The sequence below is a fragment of the Branchiostoma belcheri genome, unplaced genomic scaffold, assembly GCF_001625305.1.
Source record: "Branchiostoma belcheri isolate BF01 breed outbred unplaced genomic scaffold, Haploidv18h27 scaffold14, whole genome shotgun sequence".
NCBI lineage: Eukaryota > Metazoa > Chordata > Leptocardii > Amphioxiformes > Branchiostomatidae > Branchiostoma > Branchiostoma belcheri.
This window is the reverse complement of record NW_017802824.1, coordinates 4,272,776-4,296,442: the sequence shown is the minus strand read 5'-3', so window position 1 is coordinate 4,296,442 and position 23,667 is coordinate 4,272,776. Positions and strand designations below refer to the sequence as shown.

Below are 23,667 nucleotides of genomic sequence, written 5' to 3'. Positions count from 1 at the left end.
ACTCGCACCCACTACGGGACCCCCCGTTCCCTCGCTCCCGGGGCTTCGCTGCCCGGCTCCCGAGAAATCGCTTCCCCCGCTCCCGGGACACATTTCGATGTTTTAGGAACACATTTCATTCATAAAAAAAAGTAATACATGTTTATACTTCATTCATCGTTTTATTGGTATAAACAGGATCGCCATTTACAGATTGACAAAAATAACGCTCTATGTATAGTGTATACACGTTATGTACTATGCTAACACTATACAATAATGTAACCTGGTACTTTACAAAAATGTGTAGCCGAAACATAGAAACAATAGCTTTTTCCCGAACTAGCCTTCCAGGGACTAGACTTTTAAAATCGTTGGACCCGGTGTAAACTCAGAAATTACTAGTAATTAACAGATTTCTCTAACTTTAAAAAGTAAACTAACATCACATCTCATCACAGTCACCTCCAAATAGAAGTCCATTTTAGCAAAAATGTCAAAAAGTAACTAATTCTGACATATCATCAGGTTAAAAGAGGAAAATAGCCCTCAGATCATGAAAGTGAATGGCGCTTACACAAACAGTCAAAAGACTAAATTTTCAATAAACAAAGAAGGCCTCAAACAAAGTTCTTCAAAATACATGTACGTGTAGCAAAAACATAATGGCAGACCTAACATGAAGTTAAATGAGGCTTGGCAGAAACAATATCACGTCATTACAAAAAAGAATCATTTGCTCAGAAATTAATTACATGAACACGTATTCAATTTACAATGTCGTTAAAGACAAGCTGTCGGTTTCGTAAAGTTTGCGTTGTCGCCTCTACAAAATGAGGCTTAGTTGTAGATTGAAGGCCAGGAGGTATGCCCCCCCCCTCCCTTCAGGGGACCATAGCGAAATGTTTTAATCCTGGAAGGACAAACTGCCCCATGTCTGTCTGCGGGATGGCGTGGTGTTGGTGTCGGTTGTGATCGCAGTCAGGCCGGAGCGGCGTGCTGGGCGCGGGGTGCACCCCGGGCGGGAGTGCAGCGGGGCCGGCCTGGGTCGTCGGAGCCTGCCGGGCGCTTTAACACAGCACCCTCGCCTTTAGATCTGAGCCTGGGTGTGCAGTCTGCCTGTTTGCCTCCAGCCTGGCCTGCAGGACATAGGAAAAACGAAATCTAAGTCAAAAGTCGAAGGCATTTTTGAATTTCATTTGAAGTTACGTGTACATGTACTAGACGTTTTATTAAACAAGCCTGGCAAAGATGCGGACGTCTGTATGGACACATTTCGAGGAGAAGTCATTTATCATTTTTAACGAATGTTTTTAGCGCAGACAGCAACAATTTTGTCCAGATGAAAAGGCTCCATTCATCAAGCATCAACGTCTACTTGTTTCTTTTCATTGTAATCATGGGAACAATACAAACACAACAATTCAAATTGTCAAGAGCCTTGTCGGCTTTCGTATGCAAAGATATACATTTGCATAGACTCACCCTCTTCTGTGTGACTGCAGTCGCTTTTCTTTCTTTCTTTTCTGAGCTCTCCGACAGCCTGGCGATAAAGTTTCTTCAAATCGTCTCAAAGTATCCCAAATCCGCGCCTGAAAAAAGTACATATGTTCTGAGCAACATACAAACTATATCGATGTACTTCTAAGTAGAAATAATAAACTATGTTATTAATCAGTAAAAAAATAGTGTACACTTCTTGCCAAAATAAATATTTCTGCCGTAGGCACAACTTAGCCAAGGTTTTTAAACAACATGTTTAAGATATATGTAACGATAGTGCCGTATATATAATAGTATCCTTGTTTTAGCTTACCCTTCCTCCTGTCGGTTTGCTGGTTCGTTGCGGTGTTGTCCTATCAATGTAGTAGAGTCATTTCTTCCGTTGCGAAAACGAAGTAACAGAACGGAATGTTTGACGCCATTTTAGTTCAGGAACATACTAGTAATCTTTGCAAGCCGAGACAAACGTGTTTTGAAAAAGCAAACCGTCGTTGTGACAAAGCAAGATTCAAACGACCCACCAAAACAAAGCATCGCGTCTCTTATTGGCTGGTCCCGGCGAGAGCGAGGTAGGATTGGTCGTCAGTCATATAATCACGTGATCGCGTTCAATACTACAACCATCTTGTTTTTATATTATAGGTTTTAAGTTAAATCGCCTGTGCAATCCGAACACTTGGATGATAGGATGTTTCTGATTGTGTGAATGTATTTATTTCAAGGCAGACAAATGATCTTCATAATTCTAATTCGTCATGATTACATGGCTTTATTCGTTCTAGAATTACACAACTTGTCGCTCACTAAGTGAAATAAAACCGCACTTCAACTCCAACATAACCTTACTCTTTGTAAATGTATCCAAAATCCACAATTAATGTCATGAGGGTTGACTTGTTTTGCTGGATTTCAGTATTTTACCAGGCATGGGGACGCTGTGAGTTCTCCCTTTGTTTACACAAAGGCTATTCACATAAACGGACGCCATGTCAGACACATCGCAATACACATCGACCGAACTACAATGTAAAGCTTGCATATTATTACCCATACATGTACCTAAAAATCATAACAAACTGATCAGGTCATGTTAGTTCAAACCCCTTTAGTCAAGCGTTTGATTACATCATGGTAATGAACCTCACGGATAAACTATTATTTCCAAAATAAAAAATTCAGATTTAGACCGGAGTGTAGATTTAGGTCATTTTGACCGAGTAGGTCATATAACCCCAGCGTCGGGGCGCCCTACGCTCAAATGTGCTTTGTCGTGTGGACGACATCACGATAAATCAAGCCAAGGACGCATAGGTTCAAATGTTGTATTAACAATCCTTGATCATTCCATATCTAATTTGCTTAGATAAAGTGCTGGCAACTTTGGTTCAAGTAATTATCACCTGAAACAGGAATACACGCAGTACCTAATTACCCCTTATTGTTAGCCGCTCCCCAACACACGCCAAGTGTGCGGGGCGTAAATTTCCGTGCACGTGCACGGCGAGCACGAATCCGGGAGTGTAAGGAAATATCCGGGGCCGTACACGCGGAGCCCGGAAATCCATGGACGCGACCAGGACACGGCGAATTTCACGAGCGTGTGCGGGACTGGAAACTCTTGAAAACGTGGTTTTTCATACAGTGGCGTGCTATCGGGAAACGCACCTTGCAGCCTCCTAACCCTCAGTCGTTTCTATGTGACAACTCTTGTTGAAAAAGCAATAGCAGGAAACACTCGTACTGTCTATTCAATACTCGGATCATTGTTTGTTATCGGTCAATGACATCTGCTTTGCATGTAGAAAGACTCAAGGGTAATAACAATTATTTTTTCTAGCACCGTATCGACATCTGAGCAGAGTACATCGGATTTTAGACAATTAGTTTGAAACTAATACCATTTGTTGTACTGTGAACGTCCCAAATATCACGTTGTAAGCACAATATAGATTTATTTTCTTGTTTTCTGATTACAGACACAGTACAAAGACGGATACTATGAATCAAAAGAATGTAATAGAGTTGCAACACTTCGACAAAACACCCAGACCTCGGCCTCCTCCGAAAGTAGACAAGTCTCCATACACATCCGGTCTATCGTATTCCAGTAAGTACCAGCTATCCGTGGATAGGAACAAACAACTGCAAGATTACCTTTAAATTGGCGTTTCGCTCAAGATGCATTACCCAAAAAGTTGCTTGGCTTTTTTTTCAAGAATAGCTGGGAAATTTAGACGGATTTTCTTGGAACTGTTGGGAGCTTGGAACGTTGCCATTTTGACATGTTGTTTTGACATGCTCTGCCAATGCTGTAAAAGTATTGTTTACCACATTGGAAAAAGAGTGGAATCTTTATACGCTTTTTCCTACGATATTTGTTATCCAATATTGTTTTTAATAACTAAAATGACTATATTCGTGGTTTGTAATTGTTGCTAGTGTAGGCAACAGCTTTAAAGGCATCAAATGCAATATCAGGACTTTAACCCACCCACCCCCAACAAATGTGAGAAAATCTGTCTGATATTGACATTTGCTGCCATTTCTTAACACATTTTTTGCATCAGGTCTTATTTGATTCAACAATTCAATATGAAATCGCTATGATGCCTGTAGATGCTACATATGTTCATAGTATCCACTACGCTAGATGTTATTTTCTGTTGATGATCTTAAAAATAAGCCAGGGACTTGACGTTAATTCTCCACATTTATCACTCAGGGGGAAAACACAGTCCATGAGCATGCAATGGACTCTGTGATAGCACTGTAAGCTTAGATGTGAGGCAGTCAGACTAGCGTAAAGCACCGCCACATCTTGTCTGTCTCATTATAACACACATTACTTTAAAATCAACGTTTATTACTTCTGGAAGGCCATTATGGTGCGATGAACGCCGGGTTTATTAGAAAACAATTGCCGCTCGCATGGTTGGATATTCCCATCGATTTTCTGGTTAGGCAGCAACATTATAGGGGCAATGCAACCACTGCCATGGAAGAATACTTCTCATTCATCAATTATGGCAATTATTCTGTAAAGGTTATCCCAGTCTCTTGGCGCCACTAATTCTACTGGCTGTGTTACAGACAAAAATGCATCAATGGCACAGATTTTGATAGTGAGAAGAATTCTATACATGGAAGTCATATTCTAAAGGTAAATTTTTGTACATAGTTACAAGGCCTTACAACGGGAACATGCGCCATTCCCAAGATACAATGAAGCGCCACATGGCGATTTCTATCCAAATTGCTGGAAAATTATATTACGGCGTCAGAAAAGAGTGAACTACATTTGATGTTCTCCTCAAATGCGTCATTATCATGCTATCACGCTAATATAGTAGCTTATCATCACTGTTAGGAAGAGCGACCCTTCAATCTTTGCTTTATTAAAACGATGCTCTCTACCAGTTTATCATTTAAGGGAAGGAAACTCATCAATCAAAGCTTAATCTACAAGATACTGCTCTATATTAATTCAACTCTTGAGTGGCCAACCTGTTTCTGCAAGTAAGATAATAAGACAGACGTAATAACTCTTATCAGTCATATTTTCCACATGCTTTGGTTTTAGTTGACAGATATGAATCATGCTCTATTCTGGTCACCAAACCCACTTTAGCTGCTTAGATTCTTTTTGTCTTATTTGCGAAGAGGACGAAAGAAATTCGGTGGCTAGAATAGGTTTGGTTACCAGAGCAGCATTCCTAGTGCGTTGTGTTCTCTTGCATGTTCATTTCTTCACAAAAAAAGCTTGTCCATTTTTCTAAAAGTTGCGTTTTTGATCCAGCAAAACTAGTACCATGTATGTTGTAGAATGTAGTATAATGTTCGACATAGTCTCTCAATACCATTGTATTTTCTTTTTTCATACAGTGTTGATTGTACCTGCAATTAGCCTTCTCGTAATCATAATTTAAACGCAACAAGGTTTTTCTTACCATTAGCAATGCACGAGTTATAACAGTATACAGTTAGATATATGTTCGTAAACTTTGTCCACAGTGCTACGTTGTGTACGATTTTTGTATTTTCTAGGTAGCAATGACGCGGGCTATGACCACTCCTCGGCAGAAAGGGACAAGCTTCGTGACGAGGACATTTACATTCTGCGCAATTCTTACTACAATAAAAGACAGCACAGGCAAGAGGCTACCGCCCAGAACTGTTGACGTCATGGAAAAGTTTGTCACGCGATCCCGACGGGTGAACATGAGGTCGTCACGACAATGTGGATGATATTGAGTCAGACACCCTGAAGAAGAATTACTCTAAAATTCTGCTCATAAAGTCACACCCCGTGAAGCATCTGCTTTGTGTTAAAGGCCATCGGCGAAGGCAACAATCTCCAGCCCACAAGCTTGTAGCAAAAACTAACTGCATTTCTGTGAACACTCGGTAGGTGACGTCTATAGAAGTGCCATGCTACTACCAAGGAAAAACATTTTGATATGACGAGTAAGGAGAGCTAAAATCTATAGTATGCAATCCATTAGTGGCAGGGTAATGTGTGTGTATGATAGACACATGAGATGAACTACAAAAAGAGACGTCCTCGGGGCATGTTCTCATGGACGACGCGTCGCCTTCCCACATTTAAACCGATCATCATGATCGAGGACTTGTTCGTGTAATGGCCTTTAAGACACGTTGATGGACGAGCTCAAATACGTGAGTGTAAGTTTCTCCCTTTTGATGAAGATAAATGAGGAATTGAGATCGCCATTTTTACGAATAGCGCGTTGAAAGAGGGAGACCATTCATCAACGCACACGTTGTAACAGGAAAGGCTGTTATGTTTCATCAAAACGTGCACGGTCGAGCAAGTATTGACATTTATGTTTTTGTAAAATTCCTATGCCTGTGACCCCTATTGCTGCAAGCCTTCGATCCTATCATTCTCACAGACTACTTTGAAAAGAATATGTAAATTGTGATCAGTGTAACACAATGGCAGACATCTATACGGTATATTCCCTGATTTGTTATCGAAGGGCACACATTTCAAAATACATATCACTCCCGTGAGTCTGTGTAATTGGTGTTACGTGCGCTTTTAGGTAGAATATATGTTGCAGTTATCAATACGTTACTGGACGTGATTTACATAGCGTTGTCTCTTATCTATTTTTCCAGATCAATGTTAGCGTTATCCTTCTGTATATAATGTATGAAATACATTGTTTGCATTTGCAAAATTGCAAGTCGTCTTCCTGTGCTCATAGAATATGCCACACTCAGCAAGTTTGCCGCCCCAGGGGGATATCTGGAAATAGGAACTCTTTATCCAATTTTACTTTCATCATCAGTGTACCGTAAAACAGAGAATGTCGCTGAAACATCTCTTCTGTAGTCCTTGTTACGCTCGAGCGATCAGTGTGTAGAACAATTAATGAAAGTCAAAAACAGCGGAGATGATATCACATTTAATTACAGAAAGGCGTGGTGCTGTCACCCAGGCATTAAACAGCCAATCTTCTGATAGCGTGGGGAAAATTCACCATCGGGGTAGTCTCAAAAGTGTTGATTTTGCTTCCAGACGACATTTTCTGTCATTACCTACAATCAAAACTCTATGATTAAATAAAGGGTTAATGCCTTGCCCCGAGGTGTATATGGTGAGATAATCCCTGGTCAAGTGCGATAACCACCGAATATACCACAGAGTGAGCGTGCATTTCAATATATTACGAATTAGTTCAGTTTAAACTTTACAATTTTTCTAATTTTTGTTCAAATGGGGTATCAAATATCATAATAAGTCTTTTTGTTAATATGTTTTAATTGTGTTTTTTTAAATAAATTATCTAAAAAACTACAATACGTTGTTTAATAGATAAATAATGCAAGTCTTAACACTATACTACTGTTAGTGTATAATGGTACGGTCCAAAAAGTGGTCAATATTCTAATAACCAACCACTTTTGATGTTACGGCCTGATAACCTATTTGAAAAGGAGCCTTCTGATTGGACGAAGTCTTCTGGCAATATGATAATATACTTGTATATTTAAATAACTCTAAATAAGAGTTAAAATTAACCAATATCATTTCGTTGTCAGAGGCAGCGAAACTCTTTATCATTCTGCAGGAGCATTTCGTTTCTCAAGAACAAAAAAGGTTTTGCGACAGTCCCGAATCTACTATATATCTCTACTGGGAAGATGAAAATCACGGAAGTAGCTCCGCTTCTTGACTTCATCACAACCAATACTCCTGAAGATTAGATCAACGGGAAACTGTCAACCAGCAAGGACCCTTTGGAGAGGTGACAACTTAATGACCTGACGCCTGCAAAATTATAATCTTGTTAAGAATAACACATACAATTCAAATTCATATTTGATATTGATCCACGGTATTGTACTTTTAAAAGAGGAATATAAAAATGTTTTTTTTTAAAGGAGCGAAATATATTCTAGGCATAACCTAGGCAAACTGGTAATTGCTATCTTCCAACATTCATACATATATATAATAATTTATGATTGATACAAAGATATCTTCGGTTAGCAGTTGTTGCGCTTCCATACATTATTGATAAAGCTTCTGCACCCTTTTGTGAAATGTCCAGAGGAAAAGTGATTAGAAACGGAGCTTTTTTGACATGCAGATGAAGATTAAGCGATTTTCGGGGAGTTTGTCTTTCAATTGTGTTTGGCTAATGAGGATCTGTGCGGTTTGGTGCGAGGGTGTAACACGATTTACACACTCTGCTGCGGTTCCAGAGGGAGAACACGTCTGCTGGATCAATGCCCGTCACGTCAGCCATCCGAACCAGATTCATAGGAATATTTTCCTCACTCGAGAGAAAAGCAAGGGAATTGGGCACTCACAGAAACATTCATTGAACACACCACGAGACATTCAACAAGAAAATTACTTTTCGATCTTATTTTTTTTTCAATCTTTCTTTACGTGTGGAAAGTTGAGATCTAAGTAAACTTCCCAAAGGGTACGGACTCAATCATTGAGGTTTCTCTCTGACTTTCATCGTCCTTCCTTTGCATTAGGCCATGTTGATTTGATTATATGGATGACATCCTCCGGGAACTCCAAAATCGATGCGCGCGTGCGAATAAAAAAAAGTTTTTGCAAAAAAAAAGTTCTTTTCATTATGAAATCTACGTGGTCATGAGGGTTGAACAAATGGGACAGAATATGGTTTGGCGAATAATCTAGTCTTCAAGTTCATTTCTTTACAATTTCGTCTTTTTTCGTTTGATTTGGGCATTCTACGACATTGGTATGGTTTTTTTGTAACTTATATATTTTTGCTCATTTTGCAACTGTTTTGTACGATTTACAGTATGGTTGAAAACTTTTTTTTTTTGAAACGGCTGAAAATTCATGCGCGTGCGGATGTCATCCATATAATCAAATCAACATGGCCTTAGTTTGATTACGAAGGTCCAAGTCACGCGAATGGTCTTAAAACGTGACGTGCATTCAAATGCATCGAGAAATAGAATAGCTCATGACCTGAGACTTAGTATTAACGCACACCATATCCTCTACGCGGGACGTTTTAATTGACATCACAGGCCACCTTTTCAATTGAAAGTCACATTTGGAAGTCTATAAGTCACTTTTCATGCAAAAGAAATCCCTATCACACTTTATCATAATCATGGATTAAAGAACAGTGTCGTAGATTACAAGAGCACGCGTTACTCTGTTGCACAAGATATACAACTAATCTGCATTAGATATACATATTTTGATAGCGTCTGTTGAGACTGATATAATCTTACATTATTTTATGAAATTATATCCCCGTTATGGAATGAATTATAGTACACCATTGTCACATATTGAATACAGAAATTGGGGTTAGGTGCAACGCCTTGGGTCTTAATAAATGAATGGTAACGGAGATTTCTGCTTAAATGTATTCAGACACCCGACACCAAGACGTGGTGATAATATAAGCACGGTCATGAAACTACTATAGGATCAGTGATGGAGCGAACACGGCTTATAGTAGTGGTGGAATGTTAAACCATTAAGCCCCTCCTTCAACATTTATCAACACATCAAAGCTCCCTACACTAACACAGGGGCAAACCCTGCTTACAATGCGTGAAATGAAAATGTTTGAAGACAGTATATGAGGTGGCGATATGGTCGTAATGTCCAAGTTATCTATACATTTTTATGGCTTATTCTGCAGACGTCAAAAAGGAAAATGATGTTCTGGTTTAGGGTCACTTGCGATGGGTCAAAGCAGCGGGAATAGACCACTTGGCACGTACCTGAGGCAAGATAACACCACCACTGTACTTTTATTTGCCAAGTTTCTGACAAGGTATATTCTGAATCTTTTTTGGGTGTTGCTTCACATTCCAAATAAAGAGAAGATGAAAGGTTGAATCGCCCGAATCTTATTTCAAAGTATCATTTTCTTGTAAGAACACGGAGATAAGACATATTATTCAACAGTTCTTCAACATTTTCTTGCACCAATAAAAATGCAGAATTGTCCGCAGCAAGTTTTGCAAACAAAGTAAAAGCTCCAATCTTTAATCCTCTAGACTGAAGATTAAAACAGATAATTGACAACAAGACGCAGCCTTATATCTGACACCAACAAAAATGCAGAATTATCCGCAGCAAGTTTTGCAAACAAAGTAAAAGTTTCAAACTTTAATCCTCTAGGCTGAAGATTTAAACAAGATTCAAACAGATTATTGACAACAATACACAGCTTTATATTTGACACCAACAAAAATGCAGAATTGTCCGCAGCAAGTTTTGCAAACAAAGTAAAAGTTCCAAACTTTAATCCTCAAGGCTGAAGATTAAAACAAGATTTAAACAGATTATTGACAACAATACACAGCCTTATATCTGACACCAACAAAAATGCAGTAATGTCCGCAGAAAGTTTTGCAAACAAAGTAAAAGTTTCAAACATAAATCCTCTAGGCTGGAGATTAAAACTGATGATTGACAGCAAGACGCCAGCTATCTGACGCCTATATTCTCCTTACAAATAACCCTTCATCGAATTCCTGTACCGGTCTGAGCAGGTACGTCTCTTGGGCAAATTTATTTCATCGCTATTGTACATCCCGTATCAATTCATGTTTAACAGTCTATCCCTGAAGGTCCACAGCTATACATATCGTCCAAAATTCGATTGATCGTCCCTTATCATGAATGTCCTGTCAGGACGGTTTTGACCAAGATGAATGGATTCTACCTGGGGAAAAGGTATATTGTGAATCTTTTTGTGTTGCTTTACATTCCAATTACAGTGAAGATGAAAGGTTGAATCGCCCGAATAAGCAATCTTATTTCATATTCTTCTTTTCTTGTAGGTAGAATGAGATTAAACATAGGTAATTCGACAGAAAGATGGAAAAGTTTGGCGATAATACTGTTTGGTTTAGAGTTGTATCTGTCTTGGAAATGTTCCAATACCTATCATATAAATATGCCAAGGTATCTTTGACCCATGTATCGCAACTTCCTCAAGCAAACGTCCGGAAAGTTTGATGATTTAGTAATTGCCTGTACTATTAAACCGATTCAGTCTAAACCTAAAGGCATAAAAACAGTTGTAACATCAATTCAAGAAAATTACTAGAAATATTAATACATTTTGTACACTGAGTTGCTTTCAGTCCAAATTTTGCACACAGGTTATTTACAATACAGCCAGGACTCTACTTTCCTTAGTTTGGGAATATTCCATGTGATTTGACACAAACCTAACTTTAGTCTCGAGAGAGACTAGGATTCAGAAAAAAATATGGTCAATGACCTAAGGCAAAAATGTTTAGATCACATTTCTAAACAAGCCGGGACCCGGCCGGGCTGTTTGTCTTAAGGAAAAATTCAACAATTCATATACACAGCAAACATAAGTAGCACTCCAAGTATTTCTCTATCTTTATTTGCTTTTTACTTTTAATGTCACAGTAATACTTTTCGTTTATGGAAACTACCCGGCCGGGCCCCGGGTTGGAAATTGTGACCTTAGCATAAACAGGGTGTCCTCAGAACTTCGGTCTCTCGTCATAGAAACACTCGGTCTGCATGGGAATGTAATTAGATCATCAATCAGATTACATTATAAATAGATTGGTTTGCTTTAAAATAATTGACCTATTAATTACCTACTTACGAAATTGATCTCTTTTACCACATTTCTTAATTCATCCTCATCATTTCCTAGTACAACCAGGGTACACAAATCTAATCATGATTTAACCACTTTTGCAAGGATTGCAAATAATCTTCAATTTGGTCTCACACAATGTGTGATCACACCCTATCTGTATTACACAATTCTCACAATATAGTTAATTCACACTGCATCTTTCAGCACAGAAGTATCTAAAGCAGTTCAATCAAGAAAACTCCGTATAATCTATTCATTGAGCTTTTTATTCGAGCAGGTTCATCAAGTTTATCGCTAATGATGGAAGGGTTTTAAGGGACCTTGACCCTTTATGTACACATTAATCAGAAAGAGATAACCACGGAGACAGACCCTTAACGAGGGGAGACAAGATACTGATGACAATCCCGGTGGATTACTCATACACGCCCTCTCACATGCAAACGCAAGCATCTTTAATTCAGTAATGACCGCAAGATACCTTTAAAGATTTGAGAAGACGGTATACTTAGTTAGTAAAGTACGATAGCGATATTACAGTAACCCAGAACATTTAAGTGGCTCTCATGAGCCTTGTTTTGTGGCTCTCATGAGCCTTGTTTTGTGGTGAATATAAAGTAAATATAAAATCTCGACTGCATCAACGTCCTGCTTAAAAACCCTTTCAGAACCTCCCCCGACTATCAACCAACCAAAGTTGGCTGAAGGTTTGGATCAGATTTTTGTGGGGATCTACATGTATCAGATGTTAAATTTAACCACTGAAGACTGTTGAACTGCTCCGGAACACCCGCTATCCATGGCCCAAACCCCGTCCAACTCCGAATGCTTTAGACATTTTGAAGCATTCTGTACATGCAGCAGCCGACCTCACTGAACACTAGTCAACCTCAGCCGACCTTGCTACCGATCTACTCTTAACCATGGTTTGGAGGGGGGGGGGTGTTCGGCAGTGGTTTGGTAGGCCATATTCAGCTATGCGTGACAGGGTTTTTAGACTCCTTCTTACTAGCATGTTTTTTTTCAGTATGATTAGCCAGTTACCATGCCGCTAACGTACTGGCAAGAACAAACTCCTTAAAGTCTGTCCTTATGGTTGTCGTAAAGAGCAGGATTTTTTCCACCGGGTACTTCCTAGTGCGTTTCCTTCACGTCTGTCTATCGCATTTTGACCCTAAAGAAACACCCTCGTGTATACTAAACCGGGTCGTAATGTCAGCGTTTGTGCTAAAGCAAAACATGGGAAGGTGCTCGGGGAATATTTCCCATTTGTAATTGCTGCAATTTATGGTTATGAGTCCTGTAATGACGACAGCCCGGTATCGGAGTCCCTAGGCGCGCTATATCTTTCCCACTACCCGCACAAACTGTCAATTGTCTCAAGACGGATGAGTCAAATCATTTAGCCATAAAACTGCACTTCCTTATGCTCAAAATTGTTCGCAGACGTCAATGTGTAGGTTGGGAGATAAATATGTAACCCCTTTTAGATCGTTGGCCTCTTGTAGTGCCGATCGATATATGGTCGAAGACGTCAGTCTCCATCCACTTTTACTAAGACCTGAAGATTCTCCGAGTTTGGGGCAATCTTGGAAATGGCCTTGGGCTTAAGGTAACCGGTGTTACCAGTAATCTGTGATGTACGGCCACCGCATTCCAACTGGCCCACTTTGTAGATTTCATTAGCGATGGTAGATTGGCGGGGGCGTAGTGCCTTGATGTCGGTGGTTGAGGACAAAATGTATTACCTTAGACATTGCTACATCGATAAAGCCTGGCAAGAAGCATGCAGGGCGTTTTGGAATAATGGAAGAGGCGCCAACCGGAAATGCAAAAACGCCTTGTCTTAGCTAAGGATTGAATCTGCCACAAAGCTCTGTCAGTCAGAGTGTAAAAATTATCAGCGATAGTGTCCATTCCCTCAGCTTACGGCGTGGCTAGGCGATATGGTTACCACTTCTCAGATCTCCACCATTAGGGGAAACCATTATCATCATGGGCTAACGGAGCAATATGACAGCAATCCCCCAGGTCTGTTTTCTTCCATTTGTCCAATGTTGTTCGCTACTTCTCCGCGCGCACTAAAGTTCACGGTAATACCCTCTCGGTGAGACGATATGGCTTCTCGCCCACGGATCAACATCTTCAGCATCAGGTGTAATACAGGACAGCCCTCAGGGGAAATCCAGCTGACTTTTCACATTTACAGTGTGAATATCAAAGGCTCCGCCAAGGTTCCGGAGCACCGTCCTTGCCATCGCTGTAAACTTTTTCCCCGTCTTATTGCATCCCGTGATTGGAGCACGATCCCTAGATATTACACCAATGATTCAAAAACTTTGTTAACCGCTAACTTAATATACCAGCAGTAGCACAAAACCACGTGCAAATCAGTCAATCTAACCGGGAAGGACAGCTACGGGGGAATGGAATCTCCTGAGTCGGTGACTGAATGTCAGGACGACTCTCCGTAACATGTGGCCATCAATACTACATCAGCTTGCGAGGGGTTTTCTGAGAAGGGGTAAGCCCCTGTTGATGGCGTGGCATGCCTGATCAGTGCATGTCACATAAACTACATATGTTGTGGTGTTACTCTCCGGGGCAACGCTAACGTTCTACCTAAAGGCCAGATCCCTGTAATTTTTCTCCCTGATCCCACCTCGCGCCATTCTGCCGCGGAATCCCTTACAACTGTCCTGAAAGATCAGCAAACTCGGCACCAAACGGGAGAAATATTGCAACAAACTTCTCTTCGGGAAAGTTTCCAAAAGGCGTGTGCAACAGGAATCAATATTCTTCCCTTCCGGATGACAAGAAAATTGGGGGATACCGATTCAAAGTGCCGGATTATGGAGGACCTATATTGGCCTCAGCAAAAGTCAACAATATCAGCAACATCGATCTGCCTGATCAGGATCCATACGAAATTTCTGCACGGGTACCTGCCTCCAAAACAGGGCATTATTCCAGAAGCCAGGATAAAAAGAACTGGTCAGAAGTTTCAAATTGATTGATCACTAAAGGAATGTGTAATCTTACTGATATGAAGGGAAATCTCCTGTGATTACGAGAGCATACAGACCTTTGTCGTCTTCCGTGAATGGAATATTCACAAATTCCACTGAGGGAACGACTCGACTGTATATCTTCTCTATGATGATTAATTTCAAATGGTAATTTCTTTGTCGCAGTAGGGGATAAGAGACACTTAACATCAGTGTTATGGTTAGCCCATGGAGAGTAGGATAATTGATGCGAGAACGGAGACGACATAATAAGTTACTTAACATTCTTTTCAATATCTACAGACGCTTGTGATAAAGATAATTAAGTTGTTATAGACCGCGCGACCATTAAAGCACGCATCTGCTTTGTCTGATGCGGGAGACAATTACGGCATCTGATGCAGTGTGAGGTGTTGATATGAAGTTATGAATACGCTCCTGTACCCTGGTGAACATACTGATATCACAGCGGTGGTTTGTTGGGTGTTAGATTCCTGTATGATACAGCCATCTGTCGTCATTATTTCACAGTAAAGCCCAGGCGAGGGGAGTCTAAAGCCCGCTAACTACTACAGAGGACCCGGCAAACATCTGGCACCGCCGCTCTGTCAAAGTGACGCTGTAATAAAACACTGTCAAGGGCGCGCTTTTAACTAATTTCTTCGATAAAACCACTAATCTTACAACCTGTCCCTTGATGTAATGCTTGTTTCCACAGCCGATTCATTTAAGGTAACGACCAAGGGCTCTCAGGCAACGGCGCGTCACCTCGGATCTGCTTCAAATGTATGCAGCACTCGGAAGTATTGAGAATGCAGTGCTGAGATTGTGGTTGTGGTGGAGTGTGTATAATTCATCTCCATGGCAATGCGTAAGTTAACCTTGAAATGTTAAACTGCTGTTTCGAATGCACAGCTTTGAGAGTAATGATATACATAGAAACATATGCTTGATGGACAATCGTCTACCCAAGAGAAATTCAAATCTCGTGTATCCAAATTTCTGAGTGAGACGACATTCAAAGTAACTCAAGCAGGGAAGGTCTCTGTATGCGTTACCACCTTATTTGAATTCATCTCCATATTTCTCTAAATATAGCTTCCCTTGGCCAGAGATCTACTCTAAGCATACACTATGGCAAAGGAATCCAAAATCAATACCCGTGACGCTACAAGTACATGGGTCGAACCGTTTACATTTGTTGATGTCTCTTTTATCAAAACCATTTACATTGGCGCGTATGTACGTAACAAGTCTGGAGAGAAATTAAAACAAACCCGATAAAACTAAAATCATTGTCCCTATTTCTTTCGGTTTGTCTGCAGGTATTACCTGTAAATATATTTCCCAAAGAAAAGATGTATGTTTTCTACAATCACCTGTAACTGAGACCTTTGGGGAAAATTAAAAAGAAGCAGAAGCATTGGATGGTCGAAGTCAGAAACCGTGTGTGGTTTGGGCGAGCACACAAGAGAGTGCCCTCCTTTCTTGTTCTCCCTAGGCTAACAATTCGTCACAGTCACCACGTATTAATTCTCCCTCTTCTCGGTAAAACAAACCCAAACGCGGAACCATGTCATATTCCAGATGAGCCTTGGTTTGTTTTTAATTTCAAAATGATTAAACCGGAATATTTATCGACTCAATATGTGGCTCTCAAAAGATATGGATGCATGCGTATTAATTAGTTTTATTATAGGACAACACGCTATTGACCTAATTCATCGATCTTTCTTGCTCGTGGGGCAAAGTTGAATAGCGGCTGCAGAGTCCGTTTCGTCAATGCCAGAATATAATGAGCGCAGCTGTATGCATGGCTTGATTTTCCGACGGTAGGGTAGTTACGTTACATTGCGATCATCCGTCATTCCTGCTGTGTGATTCTGGGTGCTGAATAGGGGTCGTGACACCGGCTTATGCTGAGCTCCGTACAGCCAGTATTTACGGAAGGACTTTGCGGACACCCTCCCTTGAATTTCTGTGCATTTACGTTACACCGGGGACATCTTAAGCAGAACTTGAAAACCCCCACCGCGAATAGAACATGTGAAATGTCCTTCAGTTAATTACACATGCAGTAGTACATCACGTGATCTTATAGTGAGTCAAATATGGGGGTGTTGACCTCCGACACGCATGGCTTCCACCCTAGTGCATCGCACGGGAGTGAAAATCGTACTATGTCACGGAAACTCACGATTACCAATATTGCGGTCGCTGTCGGAGAGTGGATACAATGTCTGTAGTTTTAACCCCTGCCATGAGATCTATGCCGGTGCCGTAGGGGTGACGATGACTTACAATTCAGCGGGACGGAATTTGCGTTGGACCCCCGCCAGGCACGACAAATAAGTCTGCTGATGCTTCCAAATATTCTATTCAGCGTCCGTGATATAGTGGTTAGAGGTCAGCGATAGGTTGCCCACCTCCACATCGTGACGCCAGAAGGTACCACTTATCTCTATTTGTTCCCGCTGGAAGAACCAGAAACACGCCACAGCGAGATCGCGGCGTACTGCGTACTGCCCCGACTGTACCGTGCGTACGTACTACAGCAAAGCGAGAGAGAGACCACAATAGGAAGGCGGAGCGAACAGCTGCCCCGAGACTTGTGAGGTGAAGCCGGGCGAACAAGTGCGCCATCCCACCGCCGGAGCACGTGTGCTTCTAATTCCGTGATTTAATTTGACCGGCAGGCTTCATTTAGATGAGACAGAAATCTTGATAACGCTGAGTGGTGATCGATTCATTCCCCGACCGGCAACAAATCAGGACGGATGGGCCTTGCTTGTTCCTGTCTTTCGCGAATCTTGATGTATTGCGCAGTATAATGCCCCCCAAGGCCTCGCCCTGTCCACCGACTCGAAGCGCTACTTCCTATCTACCACTGTGAGAACAAGGAGGTGAAATGGCTCCATTTTGGGCTGCAGCTGGCGTTACTGTTCTGGAACTCGCCATGGTGCTGAAAGGTGAGTAGTTATTAGCCTAGCGCGATCTACTTCACTTCCCACATGGATCCGCCCCGTTCTTCCCATTTATTCACGGCTACTGGCAAACTTAGCAAAGTGCAATGAGAGCTGGTAAAGATTTTCTAGGGGGTGGGATGTCAATTGAGTTATCACTACAGAGCAGACATGCACAGCTGGGGTTCGCGTTCCAACTTGCATCCACATCTAATAATTGTGTGTTTTCGATTTACGTGGACAGCATACGGCTAACACAATATCTATTCATAATTAAACTTTCTATTCTAAGTGATTTTGAAAACTAATGCTTTTGAATAAGACTTATACTGTAAAAGGAAACAAGAACGGCCTACAATATAGGCATTAATGCAAACACTCTGGGTTGTCTTTCGTGGAAAATATGCTATTTCCAGATGCATTGAGATTATCTTAAATGGTTGACCTCCGTGGGTTAACAACCCAGCAAATCGTCAAGAAAAGAGGTTTCTCCGCGGGTTCCTTATTGATACCTTTATAGCATCCTGCACGTTATTCATGGCTGTATAATTTTTCCAAGCCAAGATCGACCGAACTTTTAAGGCTTTATGGCAGGCTGGAAATTGAGGGTAAGGATGTTCGATTTTCGAGCGTACCTTCTTCGATAAAAGTCTTTTTATTCCTTTCTCTCCACACATGGCTTAATTCTATCGACATTCGGCCTTTAATCTGGGCACCAATATGTCTGGCACTGCTGTGTACGTGTTTCATGTGAGGATAGAAAAAAAGACCTTTAAGAATCTTTCCCGGTGTAAGGGGGGATTTTATGGAGCCCGTAATGGAGTTTGCTATCCCGTGCCTTACCGGGGGACTAGCACATTACTCGCTCCACGGTGAGCCAGCCCCGGCAGGATGAAGAATATGATCGGATCTGAGAGCTTGATTCATGAGGAGATGTCTGCAGTGGGAAGTTATGGAATCATTCTTTCTGACAGTTCCTCATACGTGACCGCAGTAAAGCCATTTCTCTAATCCGTCCTCTGGGATACAATAGCTCCAAAGATCCTCACCTAATGCACACGACCGCGTGCTGCCCATAGATTAAGAACAACATTCAATAATTAATCATAAAGGCTATTCTATTAGTAATACTTTTACGGCAAATGTTTCCGCTTGATGATATCCTTGGTCGAAGTAATGAGACGTCGTGTTCTTGTCTCCAAACTAAGCTGTTCATTATATAAAGTGCTATTAAATCAATCATGAATTCAAGATCGATAAGGTGATTATCCTTCAGATAAACTTTTCGAGACCCCCTAGTGCTCTTCATTTGTCATTTTCAAACCCAGACTTATATTGCAATTAAAGTCGTACCATCGCAATGGCACAACATTCATCAACAGGATTAGATACTCCCTTACAGCATGTTGACTTTTGTAATTTATTCTATTAATATTAAGCACAGCGGTTATTAGACAACCATCTAGATTAAATATCTTTGAGGCAGGATTAGTAAAAATACAAAACGTTGCAAAAATATCAAGTGCATGCAAATCTTAATTCCTCTTCGGTACTTTTGCTTTCGTTGATTTTGTAGAGAAATTCTCGAAAGGCAAGCATAGGGTATGAAATTTTGAAATTATATATATGTAAGATAATGATAATGAATATAATATTATATAATATGATATTGTGAGTGAGGTCACTATACAGAGGAGTTCTCACAGTAAACTAGCATTCTAGTGACATACCTGAAATTATTTTACCATATTTAGTATTTTTCTTTTGACAATTTTGTACAGAAGTTCTGAACAGGCAATTGGGCAAGAAATCTTGAAAACATATACATTTACCATAATAATGATTAAAGAAATCACAATTGAAAATACTATTGTAAATCAGGTCACTGCACCGAAGATTCTCCAAATAAACTAGCATCGTAGCGACATACGTGCAATTACTTCACCATCGAGCCTTAAAATAAGTGAGCAACGAGGTTCTACACAGTTCCATTAGATATATCATATGCCAGGCGTGAAATGGGGCATTGGAATCACTTAATAGCTCAGGGGAAAAATCCCTAGTCTGGTTCTCCTTCCTTAATTGGTCGTAACCTTTTATATCCGGATGGAAAGCTTTCTTGTCCGTGTTCTGTATCGGAATGTGTGCTCCGATTTTTAATCTACAGGACATTTTGAATCCCCATTCAAGCTATTGTGTGAAAATTACGTTTTAACAGTTTTCATTATCACCTGTACTATTACATATACATAACATTTAGCAGCACCAATATTTCTAATAACTATGCCTACGTATTCCAGATCTTAATTTCTTGTGCATGTCATGATATAGTCAATCATATTTGATCTATTCGTGACGAAGACCAGCTGGATTTACATTTAATTTGATATCATATTAGGACGACGTTAAGCACAATTTACCTAGATGAAATCGCGAGAATTCTTAACATTAATAACCTGTTACATACTTTAATAATGACACCGAAGCTCGGCTGATAGATTAAATCCTAATATATGCTTACATCTGCCACATTTCATCGCTTTCTCTATCATAAATTCGCCACAGCGGGGCGTGATCTTACTCCAGACACAGTGCTGTAGTTGGAAAACTGTCAAGTTTCATAAGGAAGAAGAGGTGGTGAGAACGCCCTGTGAAAGGGAAGACGAAACATATGTATAGAGTGTTGCCTGTGATCTGTCAGGTGCAATGCCAGCAGACAGGTACATGATTTATGAGTCAGAATCAGAGCGGCACGTAGGTGTGGAATGGTTAATATGTGACATTAACCATCTTCTTATCTCACCCCATTCTGGCTTGTGATCCGTGCCTCACACATACTCTGAGCTGTTGGACACACTCTGTCGGCCGCCGCACTGTCTCCTTTGTGGTGTGCTATTTTCTACATATGAAATATCCCCAGGCGCGGCGTCGTTAATAGGCGGTATTTCCTGAATTCTGGTATAGCGTAGCAGGCCTGGGGCCGGGTCCTGACACGCCTTTCAAACCCGCCAGTTTCCCCGCGCTCTGAGGGGAAATCCTGCATGAAACCTTTCGTGAGCACATTGCACGGGGATTGAACACCTCCTGCCTACATCTGTACATCTCCATTACCACCTCCTGGTGAAATACGAGAGAGCCAAAGGGAGTATTCCGCCTGCACAGTTCACATAAAGGTTGCATTTGCATGATTTAGGCGGACGAAAAGGTAGGAAACATCTGCTTTTCCGGCGTGTCGGCTGCTGCCTCTACCCCCAGGCAATACTGCATGCGTCCGAAATATCTAAAGTGCATCGCGCTTAGCTATAGGTCATTTTCTTTTAACCCCTTTAAGAACAGACGCCAATGGACTGCAAACCTTTGACATTAGACGGGCTGGCGAAATTGATATTTGAAAACTTCGGTCTTCTTTAGATTATTTTCTTCAAAGATTCCATTACTGACACGGGTGTCGCGTTGATGGGTTTTTGCTTCTGCCTTACCATTGAGATGCACCAACAGTTATGGGAGAATCACAACAATATTCTTTCATACTTTTGTCCTTAACTACTCACTAAGTCCATGAATATTTGCGCTAAAGCATTGGTGAAGCTAGCAGAAGGTGAACATTATATATAGAATTCATGCATATCAAAATCAGCAAAGATATCAGCCCACAACTAGACCAAATCATTTACAATACTTCAGCCGCTATCTTGCAAATCCAGATGCGGATGCGGTGAAAATTCAGCAGAGAATAAGGCAGACCACTTAACTTGTCTTTTTGTCAGAAAGAACTATTACAATGGTCCGTTCCTTCGTGTTCCCACATATCAGCGTGACTATAAATGTATTTCTCCTTTTTTATCGCCTGCACAGCCATATCGACGGAATAAACTCGTCTCGACAGCCAAGATATCGGCAGGACTTTACAAAATCGGCACAGGATATAGATTTCAGATCTGGGCTGGCTCCTAGACCTTGGTCTAAGGTCAACTTTAGTAGAAAAAAATGCCGATATGAGGAAATCATTCTTCTTACTTATTTATATGGCTATCATTGTCGTATTTCGATCTTAAGGTTTTTCTTTCATGTTGGTATCAACGAAAATCAATCCGTAATTCTTCCTGCACCCCTCGCTGACTGGGCTTCTTTGTCTGCATAATTTAGACGTATGGCATCTAACATTTACCACTGACCATATAATAGTATGTTGCAGAATGATATATCACCGTGCTATTTCATGTGAGATTGTCGGTGATATGAAATTTTGGTATATTCCCTTCCCTGTCAGTTTCAATTCGTTCACATAGCGCTTTGAGCTTATGATTAAAAAAAGGTATTTGACGGCCGCCTACTACCCAACCCACGCTTTACTGATGCTGCCTCTATGGGGAATAAAGGGGAGGGGCGGAAAATACTTTTTCAACCCCCTAAAAATCGATATAGATGGTAATTAACTTGACTCTATCTGCCAGTTGGTAGTCAGTCCGAATGAAAAAATACCAAGCAAAAATATAATTCCTATCGATCTTGGTAGTTATGACAACTTTAAATGTCCAAAACTGATTGTCAGGCACAGTAAATGGTCTTTATGGTATGGAGGTGATCTGAGCTGAGTATAAAGCACATGTCCAATGGGTCGTCAGCTAATACCGTATATCCTCGGAAAAAGATGAAATAGAATGAAATATCTATAAACCAATACAGCAAGACGAATTGAGGCTATCTGTTAGAAAATATAAAGACTTGAGCGGGAATTAGAATCGTCTTCCACAGGGATGCACTGAAGTTCAGTTACTTCATGAACTGAAGTAATGAATGTACGTTGATTAAACTCCTGCGTTCACCAAAATTGAAATACCTGGCGTAGGTTACAATCTGCCTAAAATATTAATTGATATAATTTTCAGCGCCATCAGGGGGAACTGTCTTAATTTTTGTGCATAATCGTAGTTCATAAAATTTCTGGTAGAGTCACAAGTCCGACCGGATGTCATCTTTAATGAATCTGTATTGTATCTGTATTCTTGTCCAGATGGACTAAATGCACATGTGACCATATGTGGTCTAGGCATGTAAGACATGACAATTGAACAGTTCAGCACTAACAATAATACATTCTAACGCCAAATATTAAAATTCTATGTACTAAGATAACACAGTGTACTATCATTCATCTACTAATGACCATTGTTTCTTCTAGATCTCTTCTTGAAACACATAGTAACATACCTACACCTACATACATGTACATTCTATTCTTTAATGTACTAGGTTGATGATTGCCCATGATATTCGTGTCTGTTTTGGACCAACAATATGCCACGTCCATACTTTCCAACCTTCATTAATAATTCCAACCCAGTCGTCCTTTGACAGCTCTAACTACTTAGATAATGAACCACCATCAATCAATACCATGCAGGCCCCACTGTCAACGTCGATACTTTCTGTTGCAAATTGCAATAGTCAGTGTCTAGACCCTTTCACGATAATTCAAATCTAGATTTGACGTCCTGTTATTCACACTTAACGTTTAAATTTTGATTTGAAGGTTTGCTGATTGAAGAAAAATCTATTTTGTCCATACGTCCTTTCCTGACTTTTCAGATTCAATTTTGGTCAGCTCCTAAAATTCTCTTGTCTAAACCCTTTCACGATAATTTACAGATATATTTGACGTCCTGTTATTCACACTTAACGTTTGAATTTTGATTTGACAATTTTTTTGTTGAAGAAAGAATCTATTCTGTTCATGAGCCTTTTCCGGACTTCAATATTCAATTTCCCTAGATTTGACGTCCTGTTACCAACAGGTCAGTTCAGTTCAGTTCAGATCATCCTCAAACAAGATGCCACCCAGTTATCCACACTTTACGTATATTCTTTTTGATTTGATAGTTTTCTTGTTAAACAAAAAATCTATACTGTTCATGTGTCTTTTCTGGACTTTGCAGATTCAATTTTGGTTACCTCCTAATATATATTCTTGAAAATAATCTGTAAGAGACCCACGTCTATGGCAAGTTAGACTAGCGAATAGTACTTATTTATTTATTTATTGCCGTGTAAGCAAAGATTATATTAGGATTGTTATAA

General features: G+C 40.4%; 1 protein-coding gene across 1 annotated transcript in view; it reads left to right on the top strand.

The window, feature by feature from the left end:
• LOC109464572 (hemicentin-1-like) overlaps positions 1–23,667 on the top strand; it is a 64,280-nt gene that overhangs the window by 11,974 nt on the left and 28,639 nt on the right. Inside the window, exon 10 of the mRNA XM_019761577.1 lies at positions 3,459–3,589. Within this exon, the coding sequence (XP_019617136.1) occupies positions 3,459–3,589 (131 nt within the window). The remainder of the gene's footprint in view (positions 1–3,458; positions 3,590–23,667) is intronic.